The sequence below is a fragment of the Cydia amplana genome, chromosome 27, assembly GCF_948474715.1.
Source record: "Cydia amplana chromosome 27, ilCydAmpl1.1, whole genome shotgun sequence".
Classification (NCBI taxonomy): Eukaryota; Metazoa; Arthropoda; class Insecta; order Lepidoptera; family Tortricidae; genus Cydia; species Cydia amplana.
Window position 1 is genome coordinate 325,158 of NC_086095.1, and position 17,359 is coordinate 342,516.

Genomic DNA, 17,359 nt, shown 5'->3' on the forward strand with positions numbered 1-17,359 from the left:
GCTTCGTCGTCACGTTTTCTTTAATATATGACATCTATTTCAGTTTATATCCTTTAGGAATCATCTAGGAGAAGTAGAAAAGTATCCGACTTAAAACTATGTATTCGTCACAACATCACGTAACTGTACAAAACACTGGTTCATAGTTTCGCACCCACTTCATAATTTGTAGCCTGGCAAGCCAATTCGTCAGTAGAAAAACCGTCGAAATTCAAAATTTGGAGAAAATTAACACACCGCATAATCTTTCAAATTTTTCTACTGTCGAAATTGACTTGTCAGCCTATATTTACCGTCACGGAACCGGTAATTACGTTGAAACATTACCGGTAGGTAACCGGTAAATAGTTCAGATCGCGACCCTAACCTTTGATTCGCTTTCGTATCGAAAATCGCGCGTCGCGCGCGCACGCGCTGCGATCACTGCGGCGTCAGCGCAGCGCGATGATTTATTGACCTAAAATATCGATATCGATAAATTCAATCAATATTAAAGTTTTGTATTGACTGTCTAACGAGTGAAATATTCTACAACTATCACCAGGCGAAGTTTGTTTTGTATAGACGCTCAATAATATACATTTTACACACGTGTAGGTATAAATTCAATGATATGATATGATATGATATGATATGATATGATTTATTTATCTCACAATATACAATGTCACTTAAAATTACACATGGTAGATTGTCAGGAATTTATATTGAATCAACATTAGGTTTCATATTGACTGTTTAACAAGTGAAATATTTTACAACTATCACCAGGCGAAGTTTGTTTTGTATGGACGCTCAATAATATACATTTTACACACGTGTAGGTACGCGGTCAGCAATGAGGCCTCCGACCACTAGGACTTTGGAGTTTCCAACCGTATAGTTGGTGGTTGACCACCAAATTATATTGCGCCCCGACCAAGGTGAGATTGGGCAGTCGGAAGCAACCAGCTGCGATGTACGGGCTAAGACGAATCGGACACATAATTATCAAAATGGCCTCAATAATTTTGACGTATTGCGACATGACATGACATTACACACAACACAATAAATATTCATAAACAGAACTGCTAAATTTATAATCCTTCCTTAGATTTTGCAGTAAATAGGTAACAAAACACGAGATAGTGAATGGCAAATGCTAAGGCTATGCAGTTTGGCAGATAAGTAGCAATAATAATTAATAACTGTAACTTCTCTTTTTTATGAAAATTAAATTAAAAAAAGAACACACAAAAGTGCAAGATAATTAAGACGGAAATCAACATAGAACAATGATACCATGAATTATCATTTCATCGTGATTTTATCGATATCGACTCGGCATGTCGCATCCCTAATTGCATCTCGCCAAAAACGAATGCCAATTTTCGCAACCGGCGACAGTCCCATCGCCCACACTGTTAACTGACAGTCCGTAAACCTTATTACGAAAGGCATAAGGCCCACCGATGGACAGTTGAGTGTTGCTGTTTGGACAGTCAGCGGCAGAAGTTGCTAAGCGGGCGAGGTGTTCAAAATGATCTTGACGCGACTTTATTGTTAAGAGAATAAGAGCGTGTCAAGGTAATTTTGAACACCTCGCCCGCTTAGCAACTTCTGCTGCTGACTGTACAATCGATATGTTCGACGTTATGTGTTGTATGCGGAGGACTACCCTTCACTATCAGCAGAGAGAATAGATAGTATAGAGGGTTACTGTCATAGTAAATTTTGTGATCACAGTAAATTTACTGCCATCTATCGACACACGATTAAAACCCAAAATGAAAATGTATAAAAGTATCAAAAAATTTATATATATGGATAAATGATTTTATTATTTTTATATCATTTCAACCCATGTTCGTTCACTGATACCTATGTGTTAAAATTGTTAAATATGAAACGGTGTCGTCAACGCCATCTAGTCGAGCATAGGTCAAAGGTGTGTGCGCCATCTATCCGAGAATGATTTCCGAGGCACGTTTTTTCCTTAGACTTTATTCATCTTATACGGAGTTACATATCAGTAACGACAGCAGCGCCATTTACTTCAGCTGTCAAACCCTCAGTTTAAAAGTCGGTCTTTGGCGGTGAAGGGGTTAAGTTTTAGTCTCAATACCGAATAGATAATTGTAAAAAACTTACTCTACTGAATCTCCTAAGCCACTTTATAATAATAACGTATATTTTCATAACGTATTACATAATTCGAGATATATATAAAGTAAAAAGTGTGATACTATCAGATAAGCTAGATATATTATCTAGGTAGGTATGCTGACCAAAGATAAGGACCGGTACAGACGGACTGTTACCCTTGCAGTCCGTCTGTACCGGTAACAGTCCGTCTGTACCGGCCCTTAGGCCCTTGGCTTATAAAGTGTCATTCAATAGAACTTGCTAACTATGTAAACAAAAGTTACTAGTAAATTGACATTCAGTGTCAATTTTAGTATGGCGGTTTGTTTACATAGTTAGCAAGTTCTATTGAATGACACTTTAGTATCTCGCGGCGAGATAGACTACCTACCCATCTTTTGGGGCTATACCTGCGGTTTTCATAGATTTTTGACAAGTTTTGAATCGTATCTCCTACTTTTGCACCACAGATAGAATTATAAGACAAACGGCTATCAGTTCTTCAATCTTTTTCTATTTTTGACAACCGGATTTTGAAAGAAATTAATTTTAATTTTTTTGTTTTTTATTAAATATCTTTTTATGTTACACCATGAGTTGATGTTGTTTTGACAACAAACCATAGAAGCAGAGCGTGAATCTCACGACCTAAACGCGTAAGCGCCATGAACTTTACGGCGTTTACGACGTTTGGTCGCGTGGCACAGGTTGTGATTGCGACAATTTCATTGTTTGGTATGCATGAATCTAGTATTAAACTGGATTGGATCGGGTCGCCACTTTCCCGAATGAAGGTTGAGGGAGGCGATGGCTGAGATACGCGTCGTACTCGTGAACGGGTGCTGTTTGTGGAGACGGGTCTGTTTAAGCTAACACGAATATATTTAATAACTTTATTTTTTAATTTAATTGCAGTGAGACGCCTCATTCGGTTCTCGTATGTTTCTTTTCTCGTAATGTGTCGTCGTAATCATACAGGATTCTGACTCTTGGAGACCCTATACATCTCTAAGGATAATTTGATAAACTATTTTATTTTTTAGTTCTGACACTTAGAGACATTTACACCTCTAAATAAGATTAGATTTTTTTTCCATGTATCTGTTTTGTTTTTAGTTTAATATTATTATTATAGTTTTTTTATGTAATTCGACATTAAGAGACCTTATACATCTCTAAGTAATTGTATTACGTTAGTTTGATTTGGTAGTTGTAGTTGTATTTAATAATTGTTGATGTATTATTATTTTTTTTTGCTTGTATGTAAATTCAATGTTGACGTGTAAAAGTGCCCTTGTGGCCTATTTGCTGAATAAATGTTGAAGTTGAAGTTGAATTGGGCATGAGTAGTGGGGATAACTGACAGAACGGGATAGGCTTATGTATCTTTCAGTAGGAGTAGCAACGAAAGCGCTATTATTGTTTGACCTGGTCACAGTCTCACTTTTTTTATTCCCCACCATAAATTAGTCTGGATTATGGTGGTCAACAAATAAATTCGACCAATCATAGCGTCGCATTGCGTATGTTTTGTCCCTCACGGAGGCACGCGTAGATCACTTCTATAGGATGCTACCTTGTATGTTGGTATGGCTTTTCTATGTGTGTACTACACGTTTTTTCAAAAGCCACGTCATAACGTTACACGCGACTCTATATTAAAGATATTCTATAAGAACATGGTTTTTAGGTACAATAGGCCTTCGATGGATAAAAACAAATATACAAACATAGGTATCACAGAAATTGGGTATTCGGTAACTTACACTCAGCTCAAATAGGTATAAAATCACAATAATAAGTTAGAAAACACGGAAAACGTTCAAAATTGATAATTTGACATAAAAAATTGACTGACGTTAACAGTCAAGTTCAATTTTACAGTGAAATCGGCCAGTATTTTTGAAAAGTCCGGAACTACTTTTTAAAAGGCTCTACAGACCTTGCAACAATTAATCGCATGCTTTTTTTCGATACAATGCCGATTAAATAGGTACAATTTGTCAAAGGACTGTCTCATTTCAATCATAGACAGAGAGAATCATACTATTTTTTTCTTACACTAGTACTAGCACACAAAAGAAAATTTTATTTATTTATTTATTTATTTTATTTCGAAGTTTAATTCAGGCGACCAGGCCCATATTACAAATACCTTACAGACTAACATACATATGTATTTTATAAAATTTAAACTAAACACTAGTTATTTAGTCGACAAAACGGCGTGGCTCCGTTGCATCGGCTGCTCTTGGAAAAAAGGATGAGTATAGTTTTTTTGGTTCTTATTTACTGACAAATGGGTTTGACCAACTATATTACAACGAATTCGATCGCAAGTGTTTTGTTGCAAGGTCAATGAAGCCCCAAATTTTAATTTAAAATAATTTGTATTCCAAAACCTTTTTTTTTTCAAGCGATTTACTGCACATAAAGTTGTAATCAGGTTGTAATGTGTATAAGGAAAACTATCCAAAAACTATCGTAGTTTAAAAGCTATCGTAGTTTATAATATTATCTGTCCTGTCAAGCATATCTTTCACATCTGTCAAATGTCATACATTTTCCAGCGATACGTGATATGTAATATTCTGGTATTAGTGAATATTCGTTAAAAACTGTATTAAGATTAATATATAGGTACGCGGGTGCACGTAGTGGACATAGTTGTGAAGTGGGTCATGTATTTTTAATGTGAAAATCTTCGGTCGAAACGTCGTACAGGTATTTTTTTATGATTTGTTCTTATTTATTGGTACTAAAACCTGTTAACTAGACCAGATTTGAACGTAGGGTTATTTATAAACTGTGGAAATCAGAGTCTGATGCTGAACATTTTATACCGGTAAAAACTATAATTTTTCAAAGTTTTTCAATGGCAATGTTGTCTTTACTTTGACAGGGACAGATTTTATTCATGGCAATCATGACAGATTATAGTGTAGGGTCAGGAGGGATAAATATACGACACGGGTAAAAGTAAGACGTCTTTAACACTCAAAAAAAAAATTGTCTTATTTTTACCCGTGTCTTATATTTACCCCTCCTGACCCGATTTAACACTCGTATTCAGAATATTTTAACAACTTATACATAACGTGGCTACAGATTTGTTCCATACAGACAACTTAGTTTTCCCGCGCTTTCTGTTGTGCTTAGTTAAAAACTGTTCCAGATAAATAAATAATATTTTATATCTACATACAATTGAAAATCGATTAATCGTGCCATTTTCAGCCAAAAGGGTACTTATTGTCGGTTGTCCATAAGGCTATAATTTCCATTTAGTATTTAGTATGCTTCAATGGGGTTCGCCGGTCGAAGTATTTAGCAGATGGCGCCATCATAGCTTGCCCTGTCAATCCCTAGAAATGTGTCAAATTTTTGTTTTTTAATGCCCTGAATGCCAGCCATTTAAGCCAAATCTCATAGGAAAAGGGGCAAGCTATGATGGCGCCATCTATGCAAACCTTTCACAGTTGCCAACCCCATTTGAATCAACCTTATCGACAGCCGACAATGCGGTAACTTTTAGTTGAAAACGTCACAAACACCGACAAACTTATTAAAATTAAATTTTCTGAAATAGAAAACTAAAATTACTATTCACACTAGACTTCTTGACATCAGAGACAAAAAACGAAAACTTTTTCACAAACTGTCACCCGGTATCCAAGATGGCGGTCAACTTTTTAAATCGCACGTGGCTCCAACATTCGGCCGGTTTTAAATGTTTTAATTTTGTATCCAGAAGATTCATTCTCATCGCTACTAATAGTCATAGGGTTAAGAAGTAGTATAAGTAAGATCTCATTTTACGTATATTTTTAAAGGATCTAGAGCTCAATATATAGTGGGTCCAACTTCTTGCATAGCCAATGAGTGAGCAGGCGTTATTTCGCACTGCGATATTTTTAGCAGCGGTCGAGACGCAACGCGAGACGGTATGGCTTATTGTTAAAAAACCGATTCTTATACTTTATGTGAATGGGAAAAAGGTGGATAATTGAATAGTTTTTGTGTATGACACACCTGTCGTAAATATTATTGGCTAATTCCTTTTTAATGATTCAGAGACAGTTAAGTTCTAGAATCTTCGAAAGTAGGTCGAAGGAAAGATGTGAATCTTGTTCCGAAGTAACCAGACCTAGGTGTCCTAGGTTCGAATCTTGGTTCAAGCTTATCTTGAAAATTATTCTAGTTAGATAAGATGGCTCAGAACCTTTGACTGCCTTTCCACGAGATGAGACGAAACGGCCAATCCCTTCGCCGCTCCACTAGATTACAATCAAGCCTATTGGTTCCTTTCATATCCGCATCAGTATAAAGGCAGCCTTAAGTTTTTACAGCTGATCATGTAGATATGATCATGCCTGAATAATTATTTCACAAAATAATTAGCCATTTCATATAACTTCTACATGAATAAATGAAATTTTCGGCAATATTATGCTCAGTCGAAACTAAAAGACTGTACAGTAAGCTGCAGAGATAACTGACCCTCCAAACAAGTTTCTATGCTGGGGGGTCAGTTATCTCTGCAGATTACTGTATGTACATCCAAAAATCAATTTTAGTCCCACTGCTGGGCACAGGTTTCCCAATCAAGTTCCCAAACTATCCCACGGGTTGTAGACCTGAAGGTCTAGTGTATAGACCCCAAGTTGTCCCCAACCAACAAAGACGGTTTAAAAAAAGAAACAGGTTCGTTGCCATTTCGCTATTCGGGTCGTTTATTTGTGTGCGTAACCTCCGACGTTCCTATTGGCTGACGTATCAAGATCTATGGTTGACCAGTTTAAGGAGACCTTTAGATTCGTAAGAAATATGTTGGATAAAAAAAGCGTTTATTTATAGGCTGGTGGCTATATGCGATTTGGAGGATATAATATAACCAAACGGAGACGCCTTGTCTTGTCTGTAATTTTCTGTACAAAAAAGTTTACGTAACGTAAAAATATCCATGTCAGATAAACGTCAGTTCATACATTGTGTATGTGACCATATTGCCCGCCTATTTTCGACAGAGGGGAACGCTAATGGCTACTCCGTTTGGTTGATGTAAAAGTCTGAAATAAACAAATTTTATTTTTTTATTTTATTTTTTTGTTACATCCTCTAACTAAGATATGCGAAGTAAGATTAAAAGTTAAGAGCTTACGAAAATGTTTTCGTATCTAACCTAACTCTCATAATAATTTAAAAATCGAAAAAAGCAAAAGAAGCTATAAAATAAAAATATTTTCCATAATGCGAATTTGCCAATATCCAGAGCGGAAAATGGGCACTATATTTGCATGAAGATGAGGTCTTCTACTTTCCTCTTTACCTCCGTACCAACTACGCGGGTATAAAGATCAACTAATACTGGTTTGAAGAGGCGTTTGGTAGACTAGTGCAGTTCTAATTGTAGTTCTAATGATAGTAATGATAGTTCACATTCTTAACGCCATGTTCCTAATCGAGGTGCTAGATTTTGTGCCAGAAATTCACTTTATGGTTAAGGGCTACCTGGGCTGGGGCCCGTTTCTCAAAAGCTTGTAACTTGTAATACAAGTGGAAGTCCCTTTCTAATAAAAGCTGTCAAAAATTGACATCCGCTTGTATTACAAGTTACAAGCTTTTGAGAAACGGGCCCCTGCGGTTTTCATCGATTTTTGATAAGTTTAGAATCGTATCTCCTATATTGCACTACAGATATATTTATAAGACAAACGGCTATCGGTTCTTCAATCTTTTATCTCCGTTTTAGTCTACCGGATTTTGAAAGAAATGAATACTTATTTTTTGATGATTTTATTAAACATTGTCTAAAAAACACTTTTTTCGTAACTAATAGATTGCTGTGAAGGATGGAGGAAGGACGTCTCGAATAACGTGTCTAGGATTTTAATTTTAAACTAATTAACACAAACGTTCTTATTTTAGATTAGATGAACTGTTTCGTGAATATTTGAGATACATTCCATTAGTTTCAATATCTACATTAATGTACCGATTGTTTGCTACCGTAAATCAATCTATTGCGAATTACCTTTTCGCACGTGTATTGTACAACGTTTCACAGTACATATGACCCTATAAATTCTTGACATACGCACGTTTAGCGCTAGTTACCGCACTAGGGCTTACCGCCCTTAGCTTAGCACCATCATTATGTACTGTAAAATATATAGTGACGGCCAAAGTATCCAAATATATCGTAACACAAGGTGTGTAACCAAAGATATGTGTTGCGAGTATGTGATGCAGACTGTACAACGAAATTAAATTAAATAAGGTGCTCAAAAATATCTCAACAAAGATTCTCTTGCCAATGTCAAGGCTAAGAATTTGTTTAGATATTTTTAACAATCTTGCCCCATATCGATACCGGCTATTCGAGTCTAGACTAGCGTCAATTAACTCTCATAAAACAAAGCGTGGAAGTGCCACAATAACCCATACGTTATAGGAATTTGACTTTTACGATGACACCTCCTCACTTTGTCATATAAAAGTCAGTGTTGAAATCGCTTGGCCTGAATGTAAAGATAACGCTTTACCTAAAAAACCCAAAAAATATTTTGTCCTGTCTTCAGTCGTAAAAAATCACAGGCACAGAAAAATCTTACGATATAAAGGGTTCCAATGATGATAAGTCTGCCGGACTATATCGGCATGTCAGTTGTTCGCAGCTGTCACCTTTTGCGTCCAACTGACAGGCCGATATCGTTCGGTAGTGATCATCAGTAGGTAGGCCCACTGCACCATTTCACTAACCCGGGGTTAACCGGTTAAACCTGGAGTTACCATGGTTACCAGTACAATTTGACACTTGGTCAATGGTTTAATCGCTTAACCCCAGGTTTGTGGGATGATGCAAGTGTGCCTTAAGGAATACATGGAAAACCTATATGTTGGAAAAAGATCTAAAATCACGAACACACTAACGTCGAAAGCGTAACTGATCGCAAAAGTAGGTTAACAAATTAGACAAACTGTGCTGAGCCAAAGAAACAAGCGGGTGTCGACCTTGGAGCCGTTGGAATAGAGTTCATAATACGATGTACAGATATACGCCACTCCGAAAAAAAAAACAAAAATTTTTGAAACTTAGAAAATCAGTAGCCCTAGTGAAAATTTCATTCGATAGCGTTACGTGACGTACGCGTTTACGTTAAGTGTCATTTCGTCTGAGATTTTGAGTTTACAAAACGTCCCGCTTGGCGCGCTGTTCAAAATCCCATACAAAAACAGACATAATGCAAACGAGAATGCGCGTCACGCTATTGCATGAAATGTACACTAGGGGTTTTGAAAATCAAAAGTTACTTGACTGGAGTAACAGGCCAATTCGATCTGTTTCCGATATGATACTGATCTGTCAGTGTCAAAAGTGACATTTCTTCAACCAAAAACGTCACTTTTGGCACTGACAGATCATGATCATATCGGAAACAGATCGAATAATTAAAGCTCGAATTGGCCTGTTCGTCTGAGCTAACTTACCGCTGATTTTACAATGACAAAGTCTGGTGGTACCAATATACGTCATATTTTCAATTGGCAATTTTATATATTAGCAATTAAGTCACTGCATAATCTGTGCATAGTTATCTTGGTTCGGTTCCAGTTTTTTGCCGGTTTTTAGTGTCAAAATGGAATAAATATATAAAGACAATGGAGTGACGTATCTAATCTAGCATTATGTACTCTGTGCCAAAAGGGCGGTTTCGAGAAATCAAGTAAAAATCTAGATTACACAATTTTCTTTTTCTGTAACACTTATTAGGTCGAAAGATATAATAATATTATGTTTGTAGCATAAAGAATAAAGATCAATTTATTTCAGCAAACAAACATGACAAACAAAATGCGAGTTCATTCATACCCACAAATGTGTCGTTTCTATATTTGTAAAATCGTCATACTTGCAATGTCAACGATGTAATTTTGTTTTTAAATAGACTTGCGTCACACAATCTAGAATTTTCCCCTGATTTCTCGAATCTTCGAACATAGAACTTACCGCTTTGATATCTTCTATATCCTTTGCGTCCAAGATCTTTCTTCTAGAAGAAGGAGTATCAGGACTAGAATCTTCTGTAGGCTCACTGACGGTACTCTCCGTACTGGTTTCCATGGATTTGATACCATCTTCGATTTCACTTTCGAGATTTTCACTCCGCTTTTTAAGGAAATTTTCGTGTTCAAAAGTTTTATTCTCAAAACCTGTACCACTTGGGGAGTCTATATCATTATCGAGCACTAATCTATCTTCTTCAGAATCTATGTATTTCAAACTGGGTTTGGTTTGTCTAGGTTCTTCATCCTCTTTCTTGGTTGTCCCAGACGCTATAGGCTGTGAGATCTGAATATACGAAGCAAAGTTAGAAGTGTGCGGTGTTTTGACTTGTTTCTCTATATCGTTCTTAATTTCTTTCAGCTTTGGTGTGACTTCGGGACTGCTCCGCTTCAGGCGGTCATCATCACCGTTTTCTACGTGTATGACTGTCGATTTTTCTAGAATCTTTCCTATGGGATTGTTAGGGTCTAACTGAGATTTGATGCTAGCTATCCTGTCGTACGGTAGCTTGGTTGTTAATGATGTCGACATGCCATTTTTCTCGACTGCAGGCTTGGCTAATGATGTCGGTTCTGATATGGTTTTAGATAATGATAGGTCTGAGTTTGAGTTCGATCGTGAGCTGGACGAATCCCATTTGTTAAAGCCGTTTTTCTCGTAAGAGTGGACAGGCACTGGCTTTTCGTCCTTAGGAACGACTTTAGTGTACCCTATGCCGTTCTCCACGTCTTTAAGCTGATTGAGATAATGATCGACAGTTTTGGAGTATCGTGAGTCGTTCGCTGGCAGTTTCGTCACTGTCATTTTTGGATCGAAACGCTTTCGTATCTCAGAAACTGAGGGTACCTCATTGCCATTGCTGTCCTTATTTCCATTGGTCATAGAGTTTCTTTTCCCGTAGCTGGTTGTGGGTGAGCTTTCTTTGTAAAACCGCCTGCCTTCGGGCCTCTGGGTCAGAAATGTTCTGGGTTATCTACTGGTATTTTTCGGCCGCGTCGTGTCTGTGTGTGTGTTCCTCTTCTGGGTGGCATGGTGTGCTCGTTAAGCAGTTACGGTGACAACTATTAAGCGATGGCTCTCTTAGTGCGAATGTTAATGAACATACACACACACACACACACGCGCGCACACATGGTTTGTGCGTCTGCGAAAGTTGGCAAGTCAATATTGCTGATAACAAGTATAGATATTATATAGTAAGAGGCCTATATGTGTATGTATTTAGCGCTGATTTGAGATATATAGTTTTCAAGAACAAAGTACTAGCTTTCATACAAGAAACAGCAGCACATATAAAATTAAAAAACAGGAGATAAAAAAATAATACAATAGTAAATATCGTATACATATACACAATCGCTAAATGCAATTAATTTGTGACTAAATTTAAGTATTGTAACTAAAAATAAATAATTCAATATTCATAGAAACAGGGCTCAAAATATATGGAACAAAAACATAAGGAAAGAATAATAACAACATAAAAATATTAAAAATAATAATTTAAATAATTTCGCAGACACATCAACCGAAACTATACAAGAATGATGAATTAGAATACTTATTGTGCTACTACATTACCAAGACAATCTTGACAAAACAGACAATGAAGCTATGTGGATGGATATACGAGCTATTAGCATCTCTTCCTCCGAGGAATACTAGAAAAAAAACTGTAAATTCTCGGTTATAACATCTACTGTCTACACAAACTTACGTGAACCTTAAAATGCATTTGATAAGTACAATTTAATAAAAATCCACGATATGAACATTGTTGGTAAAGAGAGTACTATAAAAAGATGATAAATCTCTTAAAATAACACCTCTTCTAAATTAAAATAACCTTAAACTAACTTAACCTTTCAAATTAAAAAGAAGTCCAATGAACCTATTGGAGTACCACTAGGAAGCATATTATGACCGCTCTTATTCTTATTGTGTATATCGATGATCTGGCTACAATACTACAATATTTACACCTGCTGCTGACTGTATTTTCAAGCTCACGTAAGTTTGTGTTCCTGCACAAGTTGTCCCACTTTCGACCAGTACATTATTTTAGTTTTAGACAAACTATAGGGGGATTACCGAGCAACTAAATTTAGCAATCATCCATATAGCTTCACAGTTAGCTCTCAAGACGTATACGATTCTCAACACTTACCTCGATAATCGTAGCAGCAGAGTTCCTAGGCTTCCTCAACCTGGAGCCATCAGACGCCGGCGGCCGCCCGATATCGCTGGATATCGACTTGGATCTCGCTATCTCATTCTGCTGCTGCTGTATCCTTTGCGTGTACGGAATATAGTTCGCTGGCGAGTATTTGTTGTATAGTTCAGCTGTGGTCATCGCCAAAGCGGCAGACGTTGGGAAGTTCCTTTTCGGACGCTCAACTTTGCTGCTTTCGCTTCTAGTTGTGGAAACATCTCTGCCTCTAGACTCGCTTCTGTCCGTTCTGAATCTAGTAGACACGCCACTCTCCGAATCTGTGACACTGGGCGCTCGAGAATTTCTAGAATACTCCACTAGGGAACTTTTCCTCTCCCTTTTGCCATCGACATCGGAGTATCTACTTCTGTACTCTGTGGCTCGGTCGCCATAGGAGCTTCTTAAGGTTGAAGATGAATAGGTGCTGCTAGACCGGAAGTAAGGCTTGTCGAGGCTGGACGAGGAGGTGAGGGTGGACCGGTAGGATCCGGACAGAGTGGAGCTGCTGTTGATATAAGGCGAGACGACAGGCATTTTGGCGGTGGGTGTATTCACATTCTAGAGTTTGAACTTGGAGGTGGGTGCTTTTTGCATGGTGGCTCGGAAAATCTGGAACAATGAAAGAGGTATGTTAATATTTGGTGTCGATATTAAGTTGGGGGGATAAAGATTGAAATAGAATACTACGAGGGCGCAGCCACGGGCACAGATGTTTATACAAGGATAAGTGATGATTAATAAGCGTTATTACGTGATAAGGTCGAGCTCCTAATGTGTATCTTGTTCTTGAGTCATATGTCATAATTTGTAATGTCCGACCTAAGTTTCAGTTTCGACATAAAAATCAAGTTTTATTTTGGCCGACGGTTCGATTCCGGCCGAAACTAGAGAAAAACCAAACCTTCGGTTTCGGTAACAAAACCGGTTTCGGTTGTAGGTATAATTAACGTGTAAACAAAAGATTTCGTCTCGCTGGTTGAGCACCGTACAGGCATGTCTATAATTTACCAGCTAGATGTTAGCAGATAACATCCGCCTAGCAACAGACTGTTTCGTTTGAAGATTAGTAGCCAAGGTCAGTAAGGACAGTAAGATATGGGCAAGGTAGCAAAAAAAAACAAATATGGGTTTGTAAATACTGTGGCCCTAGTGAAAAAGGGTACAAGTCTCGCGCAGCGCAGGTGTAAAAGGGTTTAAGTTCCACGTAACACTTATGCCCTTAAGACAATTTTGGCGCTTTTGAATTTGGAACTTTCTTTTATTTCTATATGAGTTGAAAACCCGAATTTAATTTGTACTTGTACAAGTACCTACCTACACGGGGACTTACGAAGATATACTGGGTCAACCAAATCTTGTCAGTAAATAGGAACAAAAAAAACTATACTCATCCTTTTCTTTTGGGTGCTAGTACTAGTGTAAGACAAAGATAGTATGATTCTCTCTGTCTATGTATGAAATCAAACAGACCTTTGACACACTATAAATATGTGCTATGTGTAGCGGTACCTCGTTTCACGCAAAATAGGCACAATGGATGTTGATTTTCGGAAAATTCTCAGCCAAAATAACTAAATATGTGCTGAATTTTTTTAACTTGTTATATACCTAGTTCGCTTTTTTACCATTAGAAAAAAGGTAAGCAATCATGACGTGACTTTTCATTGAAAAACACTTGTAAAATAAGTCAAGGCAAATATGGAACAATTATGAATCATATAGGTACGATTATTTACATTCTTTTGCTTTCATAAATAGTTACTGATTTTTTTAAAGCGTTTTTCAACTAAAAGACACGTCAAGGTCGCGTAGTTTTTTTTCTAATGCTAAAAAAACGAACTATTGTATTAAAAATAGTTACCATTTTTGTTCAATTCAAATGTTTAATATCGTAAACAGAAAAATGGTAATAGAGCTTACACAAACATTATGTAAAATGTGACTGTTTAGCACCTCCATGTTTAAGGCTAAACAAATTATGAGGTAACTTTCTAAACAGGATGAGGTCACCTTAAAAAATAGTTTTATGAATACAGTAATTTTTGTAGTTAATAAACTATCAATAGATTAATTTAGATTTAGAACATACTGTTAAGTTATTTTTTTATGATTGTATATACCATATACCAACTATGTTATTTGCTGAATAAAAATTATTCACATTTAAAGTCAGCCATAAAACCATATTGGGTTAAAAAAGGGAATTTTCTTACAACAATATGTTATTATTATAAGGTAAATATATTATTACTTCAATTTAGGGCTGCCATTGCCATCTCTAAATTCGCCAAATGGCAAATTTAGAGATGGAGAGAGAAGAATTCGCCTGGACAAAGACTTTAAAAAACCCGGACGTGTCCGGAAATAATAATATTAACAAAACAATTAAATTCAATAGGGTGTCAAAGTCTATATATTTATTTATTTTATTTCCACATATACAATTATCATTACAGGTTGAACCCAATGCGATAATGTAGCAACATATTACATACAAACAAACAAGTACCTATATCTAACAAATCAATTTTTTTCCTACACTTTCTGGTAGTTACAGGTTACACTTTTTGCCAGTTGATTTGTCAAATAGTATAAAAGTTGTACTAATTCCGTTAGAGTACAAATTTTATCCACCACTTTAACTCCCCGAGTTACGGTTTTGATAGTTTAGTTACCTTAATCCTTAATACTTATTTACGCATAGCTGGTCTAAGCAGCCTCATATCATTTAATTTCATTTCATTTCATTTCAAACACAACTTTTGGAACAAATCAAATCTGGCCTTCACCGGTTCATATTATGACATCCATTTTAGTTTACAAGGTTCAAAGTTTAAAAAAAAATCTTTTTTGTAAATTATAGTAAATAATTAATTAAGTAATAATACAAACAAGTCAGCTGTTTACATTTTTATCAAGGTGAAACATCAGACAACAGTTCTATATTAAAATATTATCTACAAAGTTCTAACTTTTCTCTGCTCAAAATATTTCAGTTTATACACAAATAACTATAAAACTGGGTCACTTAGTCACTTAGGTATACTCTTTAACATTATCAGCCCACATGAGTTGAAAGGAAAATTAAATTAAATAAATTCGCAATGGGTTTGACGCCGCATACAAATTAATTTACCCATATTAGGTATTTAAATGGCATCCTTGGAATGTAGGCATTACGTCAGTCACACGCGTGATAAATAATTTCGTGAATTCCATTCCAAATTCCAAGGTCAATATGATCAGTTGAATAATATAATCTAACAAAAGAAACGAAGGAAAACGCGAGTTTTGGCGCTCAGTAGTAATAGAAAAAAAATCATGTTTATTTTTTTTAATAATGCATTCATGTAACATGATACCATGGAAAGCGGGTTTCAGCCAGTCAAGGCCAAGTGTTATTCCTTCGTTATTAGCGCGCATATCGATAAAAATCACTTTCACGCGACTCACCCGGCCCTCGCGCGTTCAAATTCGCCAAATATATATCCTAAAATACTCACCGATTTATTTTTAGGTCTAGTGAAACCGTAAAAGCATGACACACGATTTTGACAAGTACTGGTCTAATAAACACTAATTTAATTTCGTGACACGTGAGGAACGTCGTATTATATTAATATCGATTATATTAACTGCATAACGTATGGAAAATCTAAGTAATACTCACATAAATATCAATTTTTGTATCCAAAGCAACCAAAACGAACAACTGTCTTGAGATTCACTGTTAAACCTTCTATTAACGTTCGTTTTATACTTCACACGCGCCGTTCACCGAAACAAACACTAAAATATTTAATTTCTCGCCAAAATCCAGTTCGTACGTCGTGAAATTGTTTTTTTTTTTGATCTCATGTAATTTTAGAAGACCTCATCCATGCCTGTGACGTCACTGAATTTTGTTGGCAATCCTATTTTTATGCCACTTCCGTCTCGAACGATAAAATGTCTTATTAGGATAGGAAAATTTAAGCGATTATATTCTTTATTAGACTGTGATAAAGCCGATATTAAGAGCTGTGATTGGTGGTAATTAAATTCAAGTTTTTTCGACAGTGTTGTAAGCCTCAAATATTACAGCTGTCCCCCTTCCAGCGGATTTGCATTGAAGTAAACGAAACGAATGATCATGTTTACTTATAGATTTAATCATACGAAAATGCATCTACGTAACTTGTATTACAGTTCATATTCTGTACACATATCTTGCATTTCTAAAGTGACAAGTAGGAAAATTACACGCGTCAATTTTTTTTATAGTCAGAAAGATGACTCATCGGCTGTCAGCTGTTTATAATGACCCCAATCAATTAAATATTTTAAAGTAATTGTCAGTATTTATTGAAGAAAAAATCCGATCAATTAACGATATTCATTTCATGCACAATTATGTTTTTAAATATAGTAGCAAGAGAACATGAGCTACGTGCAACTACAAGTAGTACAGCTACTCAACACTAGAGGTCGCGTTAGTTATCTTTTCTATGTGTCAACAGATGTCGCCTCGACAGACTAACGATTTGGATCTGGTAAATGTATCGGTAGAGTTTACTATAATGTAGAGTTGTCTCATATTTTAAAGTTTATTTAGTTTCATTCTTACTGCTACTGCTACCTACCTACCTGTCGTGCAAGACGCAACTATTAAAACTTTTAACATTTATACACGATTTTTGTATATATAGGTTCTTTACACTTTTTTCTATAATTAATAATGTTTTGTTAAGTATGTAAGATAAAAGCTGTAACTTTCAAAAAGGAAGTAGGTAAACTGTATTATTTATAATAATAATAATTATTATGACATTGTGATAATAGATCGATCGCAACGCCGGGCCGTGCTCGTTGACATCACCATCCCCCATGATGAGAATCTCGTGAAAGCCGAGAAGGACAAGTCCAGTAAGTACCTAGACTTGGCTCACGAGATAACCGCCATGTGGGATGTT

General features: G+C 36.2%; 1 protein-coding gene across 1 annotated transcript in view; it reads right to left on the reverse strand.

Moving 5' to 3' along the window:
- LOC134660551 (ubiquitin carboxyl-terminal hydrolase 37-like) overlaps positions 1-16,460 on the reverse strand; it is a 38,472-nt gene extending 22,012 nt beyond the window's left edge. Inside the window, exons 1-3 of the mRNA XM_063516326.1 lie at positions 16,078-16,460; positions 12,363-13,016; positions 10,139-11,143 (exon numbers count right to left, since the gene is read on the reverse strand). Coding sequence (XP_063372396.1) covers positions 10,139-11,143; positions 12,363-12,941 — 1,584 coding nt within the window. The 5' untranslated portion in view covers positions 12,942-13,016; positions 16,078-16,460. The remainder of the gene's footprint in view (positions 1-10,138; positions 11,144-12,362; positions 13,017-16,077) is intronic.
- Positions 16,461-17,359: the final 899 nt, after the last annotated feature.